The following is a 24,052-nucleotide window of genomic DNA, read 5'->3' on the forward strand; positions in this document are numbered from 1 at the left end:
AATGTGTAAACAATAATTATGTCAGTGTCATATTTTCAGTAAAGTTCAGTAATTCTCAGTGATTACATTTAAGACCAAACCGGTCACATTTAGAACTTATTATATTGTTATAATTAAAGTTATTTCTTTTTCTGATGTTTAACACTTTTACATCAGTTAGCGTTACAGTAGACAAATCTATACGGTTATTCGGATTCCTATATTTTTATTTGTGTGTTATCGTCATATATAGGCTATGACATATCATCTGTTCTACGTTTTATCAAAACAGGATCAGTGGTGACATATAATATCTTTATACAGTAATAAGCAGCAGTTTAAAAATGTCTCTAGAATGTCAATTGAATTAGGCTGGGACCTAGGCTACTACAAATTCACAAAAAGTGTGTGCTTTAGCCGAACAATACATCCACGATAGAAAAAAAAACAAACCAAAGTAATTTTTCCTTGTGGTACAATGTATTTTAAAAATCTACCACATGACAGTTAAGTGTATTTAAGTAGGCTACACATTTTCCTGCCTTACGTTTCCACATAGCCGCAAGCCTGGTCATTTCGCTAGGGGACGACCAGAATTTCCGGGATAACATCTATATATACTGGTCCTAGGATAACATAGCCCCCGCAAACCGCAGTCAGCCAGTTAAGAATGGCACGGTTTTTTATAAATAAGCTTTTTTTTATTCTGAAAGATCTTGGGCAAGATTCGCGGCCTCCAATACGGGCTTCCGTACACATCTGTCACTGTAGATTAATCTTTTTAGGATGTGGATGCTCTTCATTGGTTTAAATAGTACGAGGCGGGGCGACGCCTACTAAACACACCCCTATAAACTTAACTACACGTGTTTAGAACAGAGACTAAAATAGAACTGTAGAAAAATAGACCATAGAACAGGTCGTGTAATGTGATTCGCCAGCGATTATTGATTTTAACTGATTGGTGATACGTAATTTCTGTATTGGAGTAGGCCTACACTGGAAGAATTCATCAACTTTTAAATAGCCTAGCCAGTTTGAATAATTACATCGAATTAGAAAATCGGCCTACCGAAAGTTATCGACTCTATATATGAGTGTACCGATCGTTTAAACAATGTATTATGCCTATAGGTTTGTGAAAAATTAAGCTATAGGTTTTTGCAATCAAACTAACCATTCCTAACAGACTGATACGTTGACTTTCAGTGCTCACGAGGGAGCTTCTGTCAGTTAGCATTCGACCTGCGGTTTAGGACAGGTTCAATTAAACCGGTGCTTTCGGGGGTTTAGCATGCAGCTGTGTGCTAAGTTTATCGTGATTGCTTTGTTGAAACAAGCACGGATTCAACTGAACCGCAGCTAGACTGCAGTTACCATCAAGTGACCTAAGGTCCGCCCCACACTGGGGCGATTTAAAGGGACATCACATAATATTTAATGTTCCGTAGAATTTCATTTTTTTCACGTCCCTCATCAAATGGTGAAACCGAAACCTGGTCTCAATTTATCAGTTTATTCCTATATAGGCTACAGTAGGCTACTATTTCGCTATTTGCGGAGGGAAGCCAGAAAATTGAACTGATAAGTGTCACACGGACGAATAGGTACACATAGATATAGCTCATCATTTAAGGCTGCTAATGTGTACTTTTGATTCTCATAAATATTAAGCCTATTTCTGATATCATGTAGCCACTTTTCATACAAGTGATTGTGTCCTCAAATAACTGAGATTTGCCCCTACAATAGGCCAAATGGAACATAAAGGATAATGCTGGCATATTTTAATGTTTCTTATGAGCAACATTTCCTGTGAAAAGAAGGAAACCTACAATAAATTTACCCCACCAACAAGCATTGTTTGTCTTGCCAACGACAGATATAACCAATATCCTGGTAGTCATAAAACTATTAAAACTAGTCAGACACATGGGCCACTGTTGCTTTGGTCAGCAAAAATGAATCATGACGATGAACATGGCCATTTGAATTTTGTGCTGAAAAAACTTTATAAAGTGACAGCAATTGCTTCTATGATATGAGGAAAGTACTTTTTTTATTTTTTTTAAAACTATGCCGGCCATGCTTTTTCGTGAAGATACAGTGAGCACCATAATTCATTGGACAGTGACACATTTTTTGGTTCTGTTCTCTAGCACTTTGAGTTTGAAAGGATACAATGACAATGTGTGTCAATGAGGTTGAAGTGCAGACTGTCAGCTTTAATGTGATGGTATTTTCATACATATCGGATGAACCGTTTGGAAATTATAGAACCTTTTGTACATAGTCTCCCCCCCCCCCTCCCATTTTCGGGCATCAAAAAATATTGGACAGTTTAACATAATGTAGAATAAAGTAATAATTTTTTAATATTTGGTCACATATCCTTTGCATGCAATGACTGCTTGAAGTCTGCAACGCATAGACATCACCAGACGCTGGGTATCTTCCCTGGTGATGCTCTGCCAGGCCTGTACTTCAGCCATCTTCAGTTCCTGCTTGTTTCGGGGACTTTTTGCCTTCAGTCTCCTCTTCAGCATGTAAAATGCATGTTCAATTGGATTCAGATCCGGTGATTGACTCAGCCAGTCAAGGATTTTCCCCCTTTTGGACATCAAAAACCCCTTCGTTGCTCTAGCAGTATGTTTCAGGTCATTGTCTTGTTGCATGATGAAGTGCTGTCCAATGAGTTTTTTGAGGCATTTGGTTCTATCTGAGCAGATGAAATATTTCTGCAGATTCATTGTTCTACTTCTGTCTGCAGTCACCATCATCGATGAAGAAAAGTGAGCCCGTTCCACTGGCAGCCATACAGGCCCAAGCCATAACACCCCCTCCACCATGTTTCACGTATGAGGTGGTATGCTTTGGATCATGGGCATTTCCTTGTTTTCTCCACACTTCTCTTTCCTCTTTCCATCACTCTGGTACATGTTAATTTTTGTCTCATTTGTCCACAAGACTTTGTTCCAGAACTCTTGGGGCTCTTTTAGGTGCTTTTTAGCAAACTGTAATCTCGCCTTTCTGTTCTTCAGGCTTATCAGTGGTTTGCATCTTGTAGTGTACCCTCTGTAGTCCTGCTGGTGTAGTCTTCTACGTATGGTAGACTTTGACACGTTTTTGATCTGTTGGGCTGTTGTCAGGGGGGTTTTCTTCACCATAGAGAGCATTCTCCAGTCATCCACTACAGTGGTCTTCCTCGGTTTGCTGGGTCTTTTGACATAATCGAGTTCACCACTTGTTTTTTTCTTGTTAATCAAACTGTTGACTTGGGCATGCCCAGGATTTTTGCAATGTTCCTGATTGATTGATTTTCATTTCTGAGCCTTATGACAGCCAGCTTAATTTGCATTGACACTGCTGTCTTCCTCATGTTGTCACACCCCAACAACAATCTCCAAAGGCAATGCAAAGTCTAGAATCAAGACTAGACATCAACAGCTCTCATCTGCATTCACTAATGATACAAATGAATACATCTGCCTAACGAAACACATCTGTGAAGCCAATTCAACAAATACTTGTAGTACCTTAAAATGGGGGGACCATGTACAAAACGTGGTGTCATTTCTAAACAGTTCATCCGATATGGATGAAAATACCCTCAAATTAAAGCTGACAGTCTGCACGTCAACCTCATTCTCATTGTATCCTTTCAAACTCAAAGTGCTAGAGTACAGAACCAAAATAATAAAATTGTGTGTCACTGTCCAATGAATTATGGTGCTCACTGTATGTTGTGTTTTCTGAAAATTCAAATATGGCTTTCTGAGCTATAGCCTATTTAACGATTTTAGCACACAATTCAAATGAATGTTTTAAGGTTGTGCAGTACATGGGGTAGGAGAATGTCAGACAGTAGGCCGTTGAGTTGGACAGAAGCATTGTATGTTTTATTCTACGCCAGCCTTGCCCTTTAAAAATCATTAAGGCAGATATGACATTTTAAATGCATTTAAATAGGCAATATTGAATTTGGTTCACGCTTGTATTCGAGTGGTCTACATAATGCCATACGGAAATAACGATATTAATGCTTTGAAGTATTAAAATGATCTGAGCAGTAGATGCCTACCCTTAATCCGCAGTTAAGCCATGTGTGCAGCAGATTTAACTCACAGTTAATGTGACCTCTATTGCCAGTTAGGTGATTTCAACTAGACACAGCAACTGGGTTTAGGCTAAAACGCAGGTGCAGCACTAAACCACTGGTTCTGAGGACGTAGCAATCAGGTTTAGGAGATCACGAGACCCGTTTCCAGACGATGCACGCTTAAACTCCTTATAATTCTAAACCGCAGCCAAGCTAATGACAGAGAAACAGCCCCGAGGTGTCTGGATATAGTTGACAAGATGAGAACCCGTTGACAAAGCTTAGCAAAAAATAAATAAATAAAAAATAAATATGTGCAGCTTATCACAAGAATAAAATGTTCCAGACATTGTTTGAAGTTTCACAGCAATGATGTGGGATACCAAGTTACTCGCTATGCTCCATCGTGTGTACAAAATTTTCCACTGTCACCATTTGTCAGAAACGGCAGGTGACAGCGATCCCCAGGCATACGGAGGTCAGACAATTCCGCAGTGTTTGTTGATCCTCCCCTCTTAAGAATGTTATGCCATCAGCAACCTCAGGGGGATCAAGGTTTCTTTTGTAGACCATCTAGGCTGATGTCAACATGATGCAAACATGCAGGACAACGCACCAGTTGTATACAACTGACCAATCGAGACGGTGTGAGCAGAATTGTCTTCTTCCACTTCACTTGCAGTGACTGGCCAACCGTTTGCACAGCAATATGCTGAGAAAAAAATCATAGGGCCTACCCAGCTGTGACTGCCAATTCTGACATGACCGAATTTAATGGAATGCACATCCTCCGGCTGTCTGGATCACAGATTCCTTGTAAGATCAGTGTTGCTGTATGCTATGGATATCTTACCAAATATGAGCCCCATTTAAAATGTGTTGGATTAGGTGATCCAGCACTAAGAACATGTTTGCTGCAAGAGGAACAGGACACAGTAACACAAAATGGCATCTGCCAGATGGATCACAGATGTGCCACTCATTTGCTTCTAAATGTGGGACACATAATTTACCCCTTTGGCCGGCGACTTGCAAGAACCCAATTTCTTACTGAAGACGACAAATGTTAAACAGTACAATAAAATTTTTTCACGTCACCTTCCCCCTTGTATTAAGATGCAGTGCTATGTGAAACAAAATGTTTTCATTGACAGTGAAGTGTTCATACTTCAAAGTGCACACCATGTAAGAGACAAAGTAACAATGCAAAAATTAACACAAAGAAAATATCAAGCAAAAATATTTAATATTTTCAATATAAATTTATATTAAGTAAAAAAACAAACAAAAAAAGCACACTCGTAGCCTGTTCAGGGCCCAAACTTATGAACTGATTGATCACCAACATTCTGACCTTCTGCAGATTCTGATGGCCCAGAATTCAAATCAACCCAATTTCTATTCTACGCCAACTAGGCTAATTTCTTAGCCTCAGTCATGCAGTCTACACCATACATCAAAAATCCCTTACATGTTAAGCTTTTGCTTCATAATGAAATTCTGTAAGGTTAGTAGAATACAGTCATACATATACAAACACACTCAAATAACTCCCTGCCTCACCCACTTAGAAATGTAGAACAAAACAAAAAACTCAATTCTCTCAGATCACTTGTAAAGACAAACGTGAAAATAAACTAAAATGATCCCTATTGTTATGACTTTAGCTTATATAGTATATATTTGAAGATAGAACTACAATACATTCCTCCACCTAACTCCACTGGTAAACTGGAGTGAACTATGAAAATAGGAACTGCTACCTCAACAATCCTTTGTGCAAACATTTTATTCTTCTACCTTTAAAAAAAGACAGTTAATATTTCTATTCAAAACGAATCTCCCTATACACTTGGCAGAGAATAAAAACATGAATGATTCAAACATGAAAAATTACTGAAGTACATTCACAACAGAGTAGAAGACCACACTCCATACACACAGTTAAATTGTGTGTATTGAGTCCACTTAAGTTTTCAATGCTGCTCTGAACTCTGAAATTCCTTACAAATCCATATGCTCTTATTTCAACAGATCAAGTCAGCAAAGTCTGGTCCTTGCATAAGAACACAGCACATGCTGGACGCTTTGAAACTCCTTATAATAAAAAGAATGCCATAAATGCCCCTTCAAAAGGTTTTCTTCATCAAGGCAATGTTTGACAAAACACAACCTGGACTCGACAGCAAGGCAAAACATTTTAACCAAAACTTTCAACTCAGCCAACTGCTTCCCACCTTCAGTAGGACAATGCAATTCATATAGCTCTTCACAAAAAAAGCACTTCATAAAGTACTGCTGTACTAAATTCATTGAAATGCATACAATAATTTATGCTTTTCACCACCTTAATGGAATGGTAGTGTTGCAAATATTAAAATGGACAAAAAATAATGACCACTACTGCCTATTTTTTAATGCAGAGGACTATCCATCACTATACGTGTTGCGTGATGTAGGAAAAGGAAAAAGAATGTGCACGTTTCTTTTCAGCCAAAGATCCTAAATAAATATTAGCTTTAGATATTAAAAAGGCCAGATTTGGCATCTATGGTCTTTGTCCCCCCATTTGAAAAGATCATTTAAATGTTTTTACACATTTGATAGGATTATAAATGATTCAAAGGTTTTACTCACCATAAGAAAACACCCCTCAAAGAGGCATATTGGTGCCAATAAACTGTTAGGTACCAGAGATATCCTAATAAGTGAGGTTGCAGTAAATGCAGAGCCAAGGGCTACCTGTTTAAACACTGAAATGGCATTAAAAGATTCAGCTCTGGTACTACAACTTTCAAAATGAGAATCAGTGCAACCAAAAGAAACCTGAAACGGATCAAAACAGGGAACAAGACAGGAAATTCATGAGGGAAAATAGCTTCTTAATAATTCTCTTCCACTATTTTGTTACTGTATTAAGTGAAACTTGAGCAATTGAATTGTTATACGTTTTTGGATGAAGCTCATCCAACACCATGCTCTCTTAAATTTTCACAATGATCTAGCTATGAATGATCATGTGCAATGTGATCAAAGATTCAGGCATCAAAAGGCACGATGCAGAAAGATATAAGAGCTCAGTCTATATAAGTCTCAGGGACTCCCCTGGCCAAGCTAAAGTACCAGCCAATGAGGAAAGCTTTCCTCTAGAAGTGCTAATCAAACCATCCTAACAACTCAACAAAGTGGTTTCCACAAGTTTTCAGTTTCCATCATTCCAAAGCAACTGAAAAATAGTCTAGGAGAGCATGTCCTCCGTACCATTGTTCAGAAATCTTCACACAGCTACGGGGTGAGAGATATCCCCTACCCAATAGTCCAGTATTTTCGTTGAAGAAAATAGGAGTCTCAAAAAAAAAGTCAGTTCCTCGGCTATCCGTATCAGACCAGCTTGTCTAAAGGCCCACAAACTGAGTCAAGGGCCATCTGCCACGTGCACTGGATGGAAGTGCACGTGGCAATGGCAATACAGGGAAGCAAGTTCTCATCCACTGCCCTTTTCTCTAAAAGGGAACATGAACTGAAATTAAGAAACCGTCATCGAACCGATGATGGAAAACTTGATGACCGAATAACAACCTTTTTTCTTTTTTTTTTTTCTTTCTGCAAGGGGGGGGGGGAGTATGGCAATCAAACAAATTCCCTGATAAATCCTTCATTGGTCAATTCTGCTGGTGGGCTCGACAGAGGCAGAGCACAGTGGCTTTGGTGTCATCTCAGAAAAAAACTGTGGAGGCAACTCAGAAGTGAGACAGTTTTTCCTGATCATTATGGTAACTCCCCATCCCCATCCCCACCCCCCTCCCCAGAACACTTTTTTGGAGCCACAATCATTCTCAAGCGATCAGGAAGTCCTTGATGCATTGTCAAACCAACTGGTGATGAGACGGAACGCAGGGAGGCACTCGCACTCATAACCAACAGTAGACTCTCCACCCTTGCCGTTTGTCTACTCTCTCCCAAGGGCGTGCCCCCTTACATGGCAGTGGTGGCAGAGTCTGAGAGGGGGCCCAGGTACACACCCACCCCGGGCGGGGCCGGCTGGTAGGCGGCCCCGCCCTGCCCCGAGCAGCCGGTGACGGGAGAGACGGAGAGGCTTCGGAACAAGATGTCCATGGAGGGGAGGAGAGGCTTCAGCAGGCTGACGGGGCAGAAGGCCGAGCCTCCGTGGGTGGTGAAGTTCACCTTGTTGGGGTCGGGACAGGACGAGAGGAAGGAGGCCTGGCCCAGGCAGGGAGAGCTGGGGGGTAAAGGGAAGGGCTAGTTAGGAAAGAGCTCAGATACATACACGAACATGGCACCTCTCCACACTCCACTCCTCTCCAAGACACAGGGTACTGACATCACACCTTCAGGTGTCAGTCAAAGCAGGCCGCATGCCCTAAAGTAAGGGTGCTGTGTATAAAGTGGACAGATTGTAGCACAGTGGGTAAGGAACTGGACTTGTAACCGAAAGGTTTCAGGTTCGATTCCCGGGTAGGACACTGCCGTTGTACCCTTGAGCAAGGTACCGAAACCGAAACCAAAATTGCTTCAGTATATATCCAGCTGTATAAATGGATACAATGTAAAATGCTATGTAAAAAAGTTGTGTAAGTCGCTCTGGATAAGAGCGTCTGCTAAATGCCTGTAATGTAATGCAATGTAAAGTCTCAAATCAGCGACTTTGTCCTCATGACTGAACAGTCACCAGGTGAATGTGTGTTTATGTGCAAGCTCCAGCGGAGAGGGCTAAGTTCAGTGTGAGCTCAGACGTGCGTGGTGTGTGTGTGGGAGTGAGCATGTTTGCTGAATGAGTGACACACACACACGGGAGCCTGAACTCACAGGGCCTCCTCGCAGACGCGCACTCTCTCACAGCCCTCGGGGGGCTCCCTCTGGAAGGAGTAGCTCTTGTTGGGCCGCGGGGAGGAGGACAGCTCCAGGGGGGAGGGCTCCGCGCTGCTCAGGGGCGGCGAAGGCGACGGGCACAGCATCCCGCAGCCAATGAGCTCTGCAGCACGGGAGGAAACAGACAAGCGGTTTCACTTTATGGCCAAAGTTAAAAGCATCCTACAGCTCACAAGCTCTACTGCACAGGAGACACAGACTCAAGCAGTTTCACTTTACATCCAAAACTACAAACATCCCGTTCCGTAAGAGCTCTGCAGTATAGAAGGAAACAGACACAAGCGGGGTTTCACTTTACGGCCAAAGGTACAAAAATCCCACAGACTACGAGTTCTACAGTACAGGAGACACAGACTCAGACGGTTTTACTTTACATCCCACAGTCTACAAGCTCTGCAGTACAGGAAATACACACTCAAGCGGTTTCACTTTACGGCCAAATCTCGGGGGGAAAGAAGGGCTCGGCGGCGGGGTGGAGCGGCGAGACTGACCCGCGTCCGTGTCCGTATCCGTGGCCACGTCCCCGAGGGCGCAGGGGGAGAGGGAGGAGCACGGGGAGGAGGGCGTCGAGAGGAGCGCAGGGGAGGGGTCGCTCTGGGACCCGCCGCTGCTGCAACTCTGGGGGGGCACGGGGGCTTTGTGGCCATCTGGAACTTCCAGAAACTAAGGACCAAGAAAACAAAGAGCCAGTCAGTCGTCAGTCACACCACAGCAAAACAAGGACTTTAGAATCCTCATGAATCCTAGAATCCAGTTATCCTCAGTTCTGGTCCTGGAGAGCCACAGAGCCTGCCAGTTTTAGTTTTTCGGCCGAAGATAGCAACCGATTCAGACCCAAGAAACGAGGTGACCCGAGTTAGTCTTGTAATCAACTGCTTTAAACCGATCATTCACTGTGCTGCTCGAGTGCTGAGCTACAGCAGAAGCTAGCAGGCCTCGCGGCTCTCCAGGACCAGGACTGAGGACCACCGGCCCGACGGCTACAGCAGTAACAGCAGCAAGTGGACCTTCAAGTCGAGAGAAATCAGAACGAGTTTCATGGTTGATCAGTTACAGGTACAGCCAAAGCAGACTTTTGGCACCAATGCAGAGGTCCCGGCTGGCCGGCCAGGGGGTCAGCTCACCCGGTGTTGCTCGTCAGGCGTCCCGCACACAAACACCCCCTCCAGCTCCTGGTTGAGCCCCTCCACGCTGTGGCGCAGGCGGGGCGTCAGCTTGCTGAGGGGCGTCAGGGGTATGGGCAGGGGCATCGTCTGGCAGAAAGAGCGGACGCACGCCGCCGTTACACAGAGAAGCCTTGTGCCAGCTCTACGGAGAGAGCACTTCCTTTAAGCTCATAATGACCCTTTTCTCCCCCCCCCCCCCTGTCCTAACGCAACTTGTTTGTTCTCACTTCGCCGTTGGCCGGTCGTTAGACCGTGTCCGCAGGCACGCATCGCCGAGGAGGGCAGGCAGCGGCGCAAAGGCAACGGCGGAGAGAAGAAAAAAAAAAAAAAAGCAGAAGTGTGTTTTTATATCTCTCGTTTTCCTGTTGCTTCACTCCGGGACCTGATTCATTTCCTCCTGACACGCTTGTCTGAGAGCGTGCAAATCTTCCGAGGGCCGGTCCACCTGGGGGGGTTTGGGGGGGGGGGGGGGTCCAACACCCCCCCCCCTCCCGTCGCTGCTCTCTCTGGGAGCGGCGGCCCCCCTAGCGCTGGCCGTCTGAAGCCCTGGCGTGCGGCCCAGGCCCGTGCGCCCAGTTCCGCTCTCGGTGTGCGCACTGCTGCACCCTCACTTCCCCTCTGCTTTCAAAGCCACCCGGGGGGCAAGTGACTGCTTCCAGATTTCGGGTTTCTTCATCAGGAAGAGTTTGCTTTGCTTCTTCTGCGTCGCGCACACACCCAGGGCAAGGGGCTGCTTGGACAGGCGTTTATCAAAAACGGTGCGCCTAACCCATCGCCTTCGTTGGGCTGACATTCAAAAGCTTAAAGAACTTTTACAGGGGGTGACAAATGCACATTTCAAATGTTATTTAAAAAAGTGAGAAAGTGGTACTGGCCTGGCCTGGCCTGGCCTGGCCAGAGTCTAGTGGGCTGAAAAGGCAGGAGGCAGTCGATATCAGTCAAGCTTACAAAGTCGATTGTAATTCTCAAAGACACAGGCCCACAAGAAAAGGAAAACCTAAGGGGACTTCTTTTAGAATACAAACTATCTTGAAACAAAAGGCACTACTTGCCTGCTTACAAAACCAAGGAGTAAATGTTCTCTCTCTTCATACTAGACAATAAGGTATTCAAGCATACCAATTGCTGGGCGTGTAACACTTTGCTACAACCATATGCGAAACCACGGCTTCCAAAAATATACGTTCTGCTGTTTTACATATCGGGCTGCAATAACTGAAAAGCATCCTAAAATGACAATTTTTTATGCTCTCAAATTCTTCCTCCTCCTGCCCTGCACGCACACACACACACACACACACACCAGTATGAATTTCAAAATCAGTGTTCCCCATTACATTTTGAAATCCTGTCCTCAGCTCACCATACTGAGCACATTATGATCACACTGCCTCAAATGGAATAAACATCCATTGGAAAAAAAAAAAAAAGCAGAAATGCATTGAGGTTACAGTTCAAAAATGCTGGAGACTACTGGTAACAATGACCACAAATGGCCTTTGTGTACGGCAAGCAATATCAAGTAATATCATTGACCAAGTTACCAAACCGAGGGTGAATATAGAACAACCCTCACACACGTACGCATGCACACCACTGCAAGCACACTCACTCTAAGAGAAAGGGAAGTGGTTAGAACAAGTGAAACGAGTGTGTAAGAAATGGAGTGCGAGTGCTTTGTGCAGTACCTGCGTGGCCCCGGGGGAATGGCTCCCAGATAGGGGCGGGGGGTGCCGCTCTCTGTCGCGGCCCCCGCGGGACCCCTGCTTGGAGCGCTGCTGCAGCTGCTGTTTCAGCTTAGCGATCTACAGGGAAATTAAAGAGGACGTGCTAGTCAGCCTATCCCATCCTGCACCGCACCACCAACACTGTGCTTCATCTGCTTCCTAGTCAGGGGACATCGTCTCAAAAGCAGAGTCACGTAGGACTCTTATTGTCTCTTATTGTTATTATACAGTTATTTGTGACTGTAAAACTTTGGCGACATTAACTAGCATGTATTCTTGTCAGAAAACATAAAAAATCCAATATCTACTTGTAGTTTTAAACTATAAGTAAATATCAGGGTGCTTGTCATTTAGTTTAAATAAGAATATATGGCAAATGGTTAAATTCTACCTTGACAAACGACTTCCACGGCCCCCATGACTGTTTTACAAACATAATGGAAAACAATTATGATACTTAAGCTTAGTTTTCATTTCCCACAACAAAAGAAAACCCACAATAAATAAATCAATAGGTAATAGTAGCCACGAATCAAAGCAGTTTTGGTTTTCAAGCAATTGCTCATCTTGTGATAAAATGGAAGCGAATGAGCGGCAGGAATGGCCGAGATGGTCTGGAGTGGGGGGGTACTCGCCTCTCTTAGGTGCTCGGCGCTGCCCCAGGAAGCGGAGCGCTTGTGCACCCCGCCCGCCCTTTTGCCCTGAACTTCCTCTGTCCACGAAGAGGGCGTCTGCGGAGAGAAAAGAAAGCCGAACCACCGACATCAACCGGCGCATCATCTCAGCGGTCTACCGTCCTACATAAGCATCCAATCAGCGAAGACAAACAACCAATTATGGCGCACACCACAGACGAGACCATTTTAGGCTGATCAAAGGCTGGCAATGACGACGGTTAAAAACCAAACTACTAATGAAATAAAATCTCATTTAATAAGCCTAGCTAACATGACTCATGTGGAGCGAAAGGCAGAGGCCTCTTCTGAAATCACAGAAAGAACACCGGGTCTCATAACAATCAACATAACGTGCATACTTGGGACCATCTGATCTGCATGTAACTGAAGTGAACATCTGGTTGACGAGAAGTCAAAACAGTTTGCATGGGGCACCGTCCTCCTGAAACTACTGCTCGAGTGGTTTATTTGAATACGGCAGTGATGCATCCGAGCAGTGTCACACGCCCAGGTGTCAGTACAGCACCTGCTGTGTAGTGGCTTTATCACTGCAAACTCGCGGAACGGATCAAAGACAGCTTCTTTTTTCTCTTCTTTTTTTTTTGAGCAAATACGAGGGGGAGGGGGAGAGAGAGAGAAAGCAAAAAAGAAAAACAAGACTCAAGGATGCCTCTTCAAAAGCTGAAGCTCCCACGCCTCGCACCCGCAGCCCCTGTGCGCTCGACGCGTCCTCGCCGGGAGGATGTGGGCGCGCGGCTGTCATCTGCAGCGAGGAGGGCGCAGCTCTGGTCGGACTAAAAGCCCCGTCAGCTGACTGATGCGTTTCTCGTGCGCCCGCGGTTTCACTCGGGTCGGTCCCCCTCAGGAAACGCAGGCTCCCCACCGCTTCTCTTTACATTACATTACACTTAATTTGCCGGACGCATTTTATCCAAAGTGGCAAACAATACGTGCGCCGTCCCGCGTGTCCTCGGCTGGGCCGCCGACACTCCCGAAAAGAAGTCGCGCTGGGAAACGCGCGTCGGAAAGCGTCTCGGCGTGAGCCGCGAGCGAACGGCAAAGCTCTGGGCAGAGCTACGACCGCTCGACCGCCCCTCGACAAAATTTATTCAGAGGCACAACAACTGACTTGCAGTGACGCTGCTTCGTGACGGCGATGTCGCGCTCGCTGTGCCCGCAAAGCCACCTCTTCAGCAGCTCTGCAAAAGCCACACAGTATCGGTTTACTGCCCCTGCTCGCTCTCTCTCCTGCAGTGTTATGAACTGCTGACTTTACAGACCGCAAGTCTGCATCCATTCATTTCTGATCAGCATCTAACCTTACTTATTGTTGCTTTTGTGATTACACTGCGATTACCCATTCAATTACCACCTAATCAGGTGCATGACAGTGTTGCATTTATGTCTGTTGACACTTATGATCCATACTTAGTATAGTGTATTAGCCAACGTGATAAAACATTGACATGTCCACCAAAAACAGATAATAGTTTTTAATAGATAACAGAAGGTGGGAAATGTTTATTTAAAATGTTGTATTTTAAATGTAATCATTGTTAGCTGGTTTCAGTCTCTTCAAAAAATTGGCACTAATGGGTGAAACCTGCCCTAAGATGATATGACATTGATGATTCCTGGAGAACTTCTACACTCGACAAGATTTTCCAGATGCTCCCCAAAATTGAACCAAAGACATTTGGGCATTGAACTTTTCCTTAACGTGTGGTTTGCAATTTAAAGTCCAGTGCCAGTCCCCGTTATGCCTGGAATACAATCGTGAGGTATTCTACATTCAGACTACAATCTTGTTTCGGGTCAAACACCCAGACAGTCTTTCAGAATTTCAGCACTGGTTGATGAAGCAAAGCTTTCTTTTTAAGCTTTCTTTTTCCAACTGATCTAGGCTGTAATATGGTGTGAGCTTTCCATTACTTGTTTAAAATAAGTACAAATACACTGATCGTTTATTGTTCTGTCTGTGCTGTGAGCATGTCGTGCCAGTGTTCAATTACAATTTAAAGATGAGGATTTTAATTAGGGTTTTCTCTTAACGTCAAGAAAATACCCTTCATAGCACCCAAAAACTGTCCAGGCCATGTAAAAACAATACAATAATCGAAACTGAAAGTGAACTATACCTTTCAGCAAGGCAAAATTATCTGCTACAATGAAAACTTTTAAATGCATCTTTTAACAGCTTTAAAAGATGAACAAGCAAAAAAAAACCAAGAACAAGCAAAAAAAAGACCATTTGCATTACATAAGCCCTAATACAAATTGCATGAACTTGATCGTTCTGAGGCTCTGCAGAGCAAGTCACACAACTTCCACTTTGGTGCTAAGTCAGAGAGGATGTGATGTAAGAAAGTTTGTGCGAAAGACCAAAGGAAATTGTGTGCATTACTGAGAGGACGTAAACTAGACAAATGCTTGCAAGATGTTGGAGGGTCCTGGACCTCCCAGGAGAGGGGCGCCAAGTTAATCACCTGTGTGGCCTTGTCGTTCATGCAGTAGATCCCCTGGCTGTCCAGCTCCTTTGGCCACTGGCCCTGCAGGTAGGGTCCAACGATGGTGTCAAGAGACAGTGTACGACGGATGCTTGGTTTTGCGGGTCGCAATTTGGTCTTCTCAGCTGATTAAGAGGGAAAAGGTTGTATGCAAACAATGTAGGAAGTGAGGAACAGTGGGATGGAAGCTTCACAGCATCATGATGATAACATTGGCGTGTATGCCACACAGTTCACAGAAATAATGGATCTACAGCAAAATGCTGTAATCTAGTCATATATGAATTGATTGAACAATTCACCTGAAATACAGCTGGGTGGACACAAGAAGTCATGGTAGTAATATGGCCAAATTAAGCAAAAATCAGATGAGCTACTGACCTACAAAATAACAAAACTATATCAAAATGGTGAATTATGTACTGTATATTATCGTGTATAAACAACACAATTCAGGCAGTAACCTCAGTGTGGAATAACCATTTTTTGAAATATGTAGCTATTATAGCAAGCCATCAGTTTTTAACTTGTAGCTACAGTACCATACTGGTCATGGGCACTTTCATTGGGAATGGGCACTTCTGCCAAAGGCGCTTACTTGTAACACGGTCACTTTAGTTCCTGGACAGACAATAGCCACTCGGTTTTAAGAGATTGTGGTGAAATTCAAACCTAGTCAGTTTAAACCTTGGAAGTACCCGGGCATTATTCAAGTGAAAATCAATGAAGTACCTGTGTAAAACAACACAGTGCTCATAGCTTTTCAGAGCAGGGAAAAATTAATTGTATGGCATGGCACAAGAGAAGGAAGTGTGGCAGTTCACTACTCTTCTTGCTTGGACAACCAGTGCCACCCTTAAAGTAACGAGTCAGGAAGTTATCTCTTATCCCACACAATCACACAACCAGTGAAGTTCTCAGAGCTTTTTGCGGAACACTAAAATGACTGCTCGGTGAGAGGACGTTCCTGTAGTCACCTGAAGCCCAACGAACATGTAGTTGTGGTTCATTCCTGGCATTACTGGACACTTTGTTGAAACAAGTGATGGGATTAGAGCCAGCTGACTTGTGAACAAGATTCCTTGTAACATGATAGTTTAATCACATGAAATTTCCAAAATAAAGGCTGTGGAACTGGGGTGGAATTAAGCTATGTACTTAAGAATGGACAAACAGAAGTTGTGTCATTCATAAATAAAGCCCATCAGCTTCTTGCTGAGTACCTATATATAAACATATAAATAATCACCTACTGGATAATCTTCAACAGGTGCAAGTGGTGTAGCAGGGAGCAGATCAGTTATGCAATGTTATGGCTATCATTTTGTGGCACTTCCGCCCACCACCACAAAGACCCTTCACCCTCTGCTGACAGAATGTAAAAATACACCCTGCTGATGCAAAGAAAGTTCGGCCACAGCCAAGAACTTGCAGTATGACGCAGGCCTGGACCCCTGAATCATGGCCTTACACTCCTGAGGGTCAGGGCGTGCAAGATGAGCATGGGGAAATGTGTGTTCTCTACAATTGGACATGAGATGGATCTTCCTGTTTGTGTGGGAATTTGTTCAAGAGCACAGCCACATTATCTGTATTTATAAGGTTACGCTTTCCGACTTTGCAAAGTGAACCCTGGTACAAAACTAGATAAACATTGTATTTAGTTGAACACACACACATTGTGGATGAGCGTGTCTGCTAAAAAACGAAATACAAATGTAAAACTGAGTGCTGTCGTGACAATCACATAGATGCCTATTGTACTGGAGGACTTTATGCATTAATTAAATTCTAGATGACGTGAAATAAACAGCAAACCGTCAAATCAAATGGTTAAGGTTGCACATACATGAGCACTAAAACTAGCTCTCTGGTACAAATATCTGCCAGAAAAGTGCAGCTAACAAGCTCGCACTGCAACCCCCTATATGAGTGATCATTTGCATTGTCGTCATCACTAATTATTAAAATATTCCAGCATTTTTTTCAATATTCACATTTCAGTCGACGAACATTCTAAAATTATAGAAAATGCATCACAGCCCTAGACACATAAAGGTCTGTTTTACGGCCATGAATGATGGAAAACACCACTGCAATTAAACTGAGCCGCAGGACAAAACACTAGAGGCAGACATAAGTATTAGAATATATAAACTGTTAAAACGATTTTTTAAAGTTTAATTATCACAATTGTTTTAAGGTTGCTTTCGTCCAACAGTTTCTTAGCAGGCTGTGTCATACAGAGATAAACAAAGTAGACATAAGTTATTGTAATGAGAACCAGAGCCGATACTTTCTCAATTTTATTTTGTTGAAGTTGTGTTTCTGGACGATATACGGTCCAGCTTACCGAAATACAAGCCCCGCGAACTTTCTGACCCAACAGATGCATAATTCATTGTAGCTAGCAACTTGGCATCAACAATAGCACTTAGACTTGAACATTAGTTAGCTAGCAAGCTACCATGCTTTACTGGATTTAATCGAAGGCCATTCTTCTCCTATTTTATAACGTTATAGTAATATAACCAGTTGCTGTATGCAGGCTTGCTAGAGGGCTAGAAAGCTAACAAGTGACATTAATTATTGGTACGTTGCTAACCAACTTAGCTCTTTCGGCACGCTGACCCCACAAAAGCAGACCCTTTGTGTTTTGTGCATACCCAGAAGTGGCTTCTTTTACCTGTCTTGGCATCTCTCGGGCCCGGCTGCGTTTTGTTATGTAGCTGGAATGGAACCGTGGCTCTTAGAGGTTGTAGACCTGTGGTGCCCCCCCTTATCACCCCCATTCCGCTACGGCACGACATCCTCGCCGAAGGCTACTTGAATCGGAACACACGCAACTTCTCAAGACCGAGCTTAAAAGTTAGCTAGCCAGTGTTTCGCCTCTCCGTATAAAAGCATTCGCTTGCTATCTAAACGTTAAGTTTTTATTTTAAGTTTCCTTGAAACTTAGTCTATAAACGAAACCTACAAACTAGCTAGCAGCAAAGCTAGTGATTGACATGAATAACGTTAGCTTATCCACAGCACTCTTGTCTCCGCTGCAGAGAGAATAATTTCTTTTGTGACGATCATGCTCTTTTTCGTGTCTTCTGGACAGAAGTTCGGCCAGAACCATCAACAATAGTAAACTACTATGAACTCTACATCTTATTGTCGGTTTACAAACCAAAATATTAATTCAAGCATCGGTTAATAATATTATGGCTACCAACTTAGTAGCAAGGTTTTCCGCCTCAATTCTCTCAAACTGCCACCTATCTCTGAAAACTGACAACAGGCTAACACGCTCGTGTCCTGTTTAATTATATGGGGTGGGATTGAATCTCTATCGCTGGTGTGGTTGGTTATTAAATGTACTACTTGAATTCTATTGGTCAAATCAGCATCAATATTTTAAAGTACCACCCCCTAAATCTAACATCCCCGCCTACGTTATGAATATTACTATCTTTGCGTTGTGTGCTATGCTGCCAGTCATTTCTGAAATTTTAGTGGGAAGGAAATAAAACTGAAGACCAAAACGATGTACTCGTGTATGGACACCAAATGGCTACCTATTCAAATAACCTTTACGAATAAAAGCGTCTTGTATATGACCACGTGTTTCCAAAAAATAATTCAGCTGATGACACATCTAAAATAAATTGATAAATACTAAAACTGATGAACAAATCATAGCCTAATACAGGGCTGCACAACCCTGTTCCTGGAGAGCTATCATCCTGTAGGTTTTCGCTCAAACCCTAACAAAGCACACCTCATTAGGGCTGAAATGAAAACCTACAGTACAGTAGATCTCCAGAAACAGGATTGGGCAGTTCTGACCTAATACAATTGCATAAAAGTCACACAGTACTTAGGAAATTAATAAAAACATGCATGCACCTGTCATCTTCTCCTTTCGTACTATTAAGTTAGGCATGTGTGCCTTTATATTTATTTGACTGAATAGTTTTAAAAAGCAAGGAATGAAGAACACTGAGACCAAGTATGACAATAATGGCATAAATCATTTAACTAATTGTTCACCAAGATTAATTCAATTTCGCAGGACCGTCAAAACACACCTAGAACAAAGTTAGAGAACAATTTGCAAGATAGTGATTGTGCATTAAACAGAATGTGCATTAAGTACAAAATCTGAGGATACACCAATAATCTTTTTTAGCATACACATTGTGAATAATAGCATTCCTTAACATGGAATTACCAATGTAATCTTAACAGGCCCATTGAACCTAATAAAGATTTTTAAAATTAACATTACCTCATATTGCAACATTGACATTTTTACAAACAAAGGTCCATAGGGGCAACATTAGTTTGCATCATACATACATACTGATTGCAGAACATAGGACATTGTCCTGGAAGTCTGAATTGGCAGGTTTGCAGTCTTGAATGCAGTTGCAATTCAATTTTAGCAGTGTAGCTCTTTCCACCACTGGAAGCATCAATGTAGGAAAGATGTAAGTTTGATTTAGACGACCATGGATTGGGAAGCACTTCCAGACGAGGAGAGGTTACAGAGGAAAGAGCTGATGATGAGGGCAGGATGGATCTGCGTGATTGACAGTCTAGAAGACCTTCATCGGGATCATGAATTTGATGTATGTGAAACTGAGCAACCAGGGATTATAAAAGTCAAGACACAGGCATAATTGGGACAAGAAATGGTTTCTACACCCCTTAGAGACTTTGTTCAAGTTATGATTGGGCTTGTAGGAAGAGCACTTGGGTCATAGTTATAAGAGTGTTCGGAAAAATCATATGCAGTCATAACAAGTAGTTCACTACAAAGGGGTGAATAAACAGGGGATTTCATACTAATCCCAAATAGGAATTTCCAACTTAACAGTAATATGAATATAAAGCCAAGCAAGAGATTTCAAAACTTCCCATTATTTCATTATATTTTCATTTACTGAATCAAGGGTTTCAAAGGCTATCCATCTCCACCACCACTGAAACATTCAGGGGCATTTGAAAAGGAATTCAGATACCCAAAGTGTCCTGAAGCAACAGAGAGCTTTGCAGGTGGCTGATGCCAAAATGATAGAATTCCCTTTGGAAGGAAGGTGATGATTAATTTTATGTGTGAAGTAGAAGGATCTGTTGATGGCAGAATATGATCAATAGCTAAAATCATTAATAATAATAATCTGTGGTGACAAATTCTGGGTAGAGGTTTCAAGCAATGCTTGATCCATTTAAGAAAGGAGATAGAGTGAGTGCCATAGTCATAAAGAAACACTAAGTGCCAGATATTGTGATTCTATGTAAGTGTACATGGGCAATTGTTTAAGAATATTACAAAGCAGTTCTTGTTTCATGACTGTCTGGTTGGGGGGGTGTTGGCTGGGTGGATGATGCATTGTATCTCCTCAGGCAAGTGATTGTAGTAGCACTGGGCAGGTCTGCATGAATGCCAGGCGGTGTGTGACAGCGTGTGGTGTGGAAGATAACTGGGCTGGGGTTTTCCGTGCAGGGAGTGCCTTTGGTGGTGTGGGAGAAGCGGACAGATAACAGGCTTTCACATGGCTCCCCCCACCAGGGATGGGAATGAATGAGTAATATCACCAAGGGAGTCAAGCTTCCTAGTAATGCCCACAACTGGCTCATGAGAACAGGCCTATTTCACAGCACAAGGAAAACAAGTGGATATCCCATTATGCTCTGCAAGTCACCATATGCACACTGGTTGAAGTCAGAGTTGGGTTACAGGATAGCCCAGCTAGCATAAAATGTTATTGCAACTTCTTACAATGTTTCTTTTTCTGCCAACCCCAAACCACATCTTTCCGGATACACAGTAAATGGGTCAAGACTTTTCCACACATCACAGGAAAACCAGAGGATGAGTTCTAAGTCTTGACAACATAACATTTTACAAAGTTTCCACAAACATTTTTAAATCTATGATTGACTTGCTGTGAGGTTTACTAACATGAGAAGTGGTTTGATTTGGACCATTGTAATTATATTACATTCATTTCCGTGTTCCTGTGGTCCACAGGTATGAGTTAATATTCAGTTATTATGGTCCTAACACTGGTGATCCAAAGCCTTCCTGGTGGATATGGCATAAACTAATAATTATTTTATGAGTGTTTTACAGATACATATATATTAATCATTATATGACATAACATATGCTCTACTGGAATCCAGCAGCATAATAAAGCATTCTGTTTTACTTTAGATTTATGATGTGCCATTCACTTTGTCCACTTTGTCCAACTTCAAGTAACCTTCTGGACTGCATTGGCAGCACTACCATCTCATAAACATGCAAACATGCGACACCCATCCCAAGAATACCTCAGGCCTCTTTATCACTAAGCAGTTTAGAGGACATATATGATGTTCTATGAGTAAACAACACCCTGGTGAAGTGTTTTTAAGTCAGCATTACAAAGCGCAGCTTTCTTGGTGTATGATTTTACGACCTAAAAAAAATACAATAATTGGGATGTCCTTAAGTGTTTTCACTGTGCAGTCCATTAGTCATGTTATGCTGTCATTATATCAGAAGACTACACTTCCTGCATAGCTTGTGCATGCATGCCACTAGTGCCAAGTTAGCTAGAAATGTCACTCATGAGCAATGAGGAGAGGAGACCCAACCAACTGAAACCGTGCCTCCCTGGGTGACTCTGTAGCTAATCACAAGTCACCCTGTGGGTTGTCTATCTACAGTTGGCACGAGCAGAGTCATGATTCAGTTCTGAAGTGAGCCATGTGACAGTGCTAATGACTAGCATTTAGCTAGTTGCACCACCAAGGTCCTTGTTAATAGGTAATAGGAACAGGGAAGAGAATTGCACACAGAGGAGCAGTCTGACATTTTGTATCTGTGCCAGTGCAATGTTAAATGAGTGAAGCGGTGGGAGGAGGCCGGCAGACTGGGGATTGTGTGGTTAGGTATTGAAGTCATTCAGCAGAATCATTAGCGTGCTAGCTCTGAGGTAAGGCTCATGTGGAAACACTGGAGGACAATAGAGGGCAATGATGTACATTTCATTTGGAATCTCTTCATTTATAGTGGTAAGATCATGATACACAAGTCAGGAGATAGAGAGATGAGCTGGGCTAGAACAAGAATATCATGAAGTAGATATAACCAACCCACTGCTGTCTACCCCAGTCATATAAGCAGACATCATTGGAAAATGACTGCTGTAGCCAGAGGAGAGCATCAACAGAATGACAGCATTATTAAGTGTTATCCCTGTCTCAAGGAGAGCAAGGGCCAGTTGTGGGAGAACAGAAACATTAACCAATGTTAAGCCCGCCTTCTTAAGGCTGGCTGGCAGCTCCAGTGGCTGCCTGTGACTTGAAGGCTGACATTAGAGTACACAAGGTTTGAAGGGGCGTGATGTGAAACTGGAGAGGTGGCCTGTGATTGAGAGGCACTGTAACACCTGATGCATACTGTACCTGTTTTTTATTTGTACTACAGCCACACTGTATGCAGCTGAGATGCTTTGGTTGCCACCAAGGGCTATCAGCACAGAGATTTCCATCTGGTGTAAATGTGGTGAATGCTTTGTCACCAAGTGTTATTGCCACAGAGCTGTTTCCCACCATGTTTTTGCTACCAAGAGGTAATTTCTGTGAACCTTCCTCTTTGTCCTATCGTGGGACTCCAGCAGACAGACTACCTTGCCTTTATGACAATTTTTTACTTCAGCAACATTTAATTAAGTTTTGAGCAACTAGATTATTCAAAGCCATGTGGAGACACCGCACCAGCTTGAGGTTCAAGTGTTACTTCAACATCCATTATTATGGTTCTTTAGTCATGCACTACCAGGAGATGCCACATGAGGGCACATCGTAGCTGCCCATCGCGAACCCAATTTGCATGTTCTTTTTTTCAGTGTACACCTAAAGCATGTGTTATAACCAATTCTTTTCATTGACAAAATGTCCATCAAGCAGTTATATACAGATGAATGGGAGTAATGCGCCACTATCTGCAGTTTCTTTCTCTCTATTGAACCTCACTGTTTTCACTCACAGCTCCAGAGCGAACAGCATTGCACGACATGGCCTCCTTAGAGACAGAGGAGCAAGAGGCAAACAGGAAGAGTTGAGCAGTCCTCAGATGTGACACAGGAGACAGAGAGCTTCCTGACTCAGGCTTGTCACACATTTACTGAGACATTTGCAGGCATATAACCAGATACAGGCATTGAGGCAGGTTATATAAATAAAACAAAGCCTAAATTCTTCTGATAAGAAAACAGTGAGCAGAAATGCAGTACATGCTGGGAATTCAGTCATCAGAAACACTGTTGGCACATCAGACAGAGGAAAACAGACCAGTGGGGCGTGACCTAACTCTGTGTGACACTTGAGAACATGGAGAGAGCTCTCTGGTCTTTACTGAACCCAGCACAGCCTTGTCACTTTAATGCAGGCCGAGGGCTAACGTTGCCTGCACTAGCCCATTTTCTCACAGGGACTAATTAGGATTGTGCCTACACTGAGACTGTGCACTGGGGGTGGGGGGTAGAGTCTACCTCAAAGCTGTCTCAAGCAGTTGTTTGTGTATCTCTGAAAATAAACCTGGCTCTGTCCCTGTGTTAAGCAGCACCCTTCTCACCACTGGCTTTCTTCTGTCGTCCAAAAAAAGACAAAAAGAATGCCACCACACCCAAAGTGTCCATTTAATCCTGGTGTCTCCCTCTTATGTCCAGTGTTGGGTACGCTGTATAAAATTGATACAATTGAATACATCCATATTAAAATATTCAAACTTAAACTCTAATGTGTGCTTGTTTCAGTTGACACACAATGAATTGAGATACTAATATATGTTAATATGGGTATTGCAGTTCAGTCACATGTATCATAATATGCTGTAAAATGAATGCAAATATTTGTTGTTTTGATGCTTAATACAAAGCAAACACGGCCGCTTTATTCTGTCTATTTATCTAATTTATGAATATATCCGTAGCTCATGTATTATGAATGCCATCACTACTTG

At 42.9% G+C, this 24,052-nt stretch overlaps 1 protein-coding gene across 1 annotated transcript; it reads right to left on the minus strand.

Annotated features, from left to right (window-relative positions):
- Nucleotides 1–5,307: 5,307 nt before the first annotated feature.
- Nucleotides 5,308–18,352, minus strand: LOC135247966 (protein FAM117A-like). Its single transcript, XM_064321996.1, has 8 exons — nucleotides 17,732–18,352; nucleotides 15,025–15,170; nucleotides 12,497–12,592; nucleotides 11,823–11,939; nucleotides 10,093–10,221; nucleotides 9,460–9,631; nucleotides 8,906–9,071; nucleotides 5,308–8,318 (listed from the first exon to the last, which is right to left on the minus strand). The coding sequence occupies exons 1-8, from the start codon at nucleotides 17,853–17,855 to the stop codon at nucleotides 8,054–8,056; spliced, it is 1,215 nt and encodes a 404-aa protein (XP_064178066.1). The 5' UTR covers nucleotides 17,856–18,352; the 3' UTR covers nucleotides 5,308–8,053.
- Between the last annotated feature and the right edge of the window lie 5,700 nt (nucleotides 18,353–24,052).

This window comes from Anguilla rostrata, chromosome 2 (genome assembly GCF_018555375.3).
Source record: "Anguilla rostrata isolate EN2019 chromosome 2, ASM1855537v3, whole genome shotgun sequence".
NCBI lineage: Eukaryota > Metazoa > Chordata > Actinopteri > Anguilliformes > Anguillidae > Anguilla > Anguilla rostrata.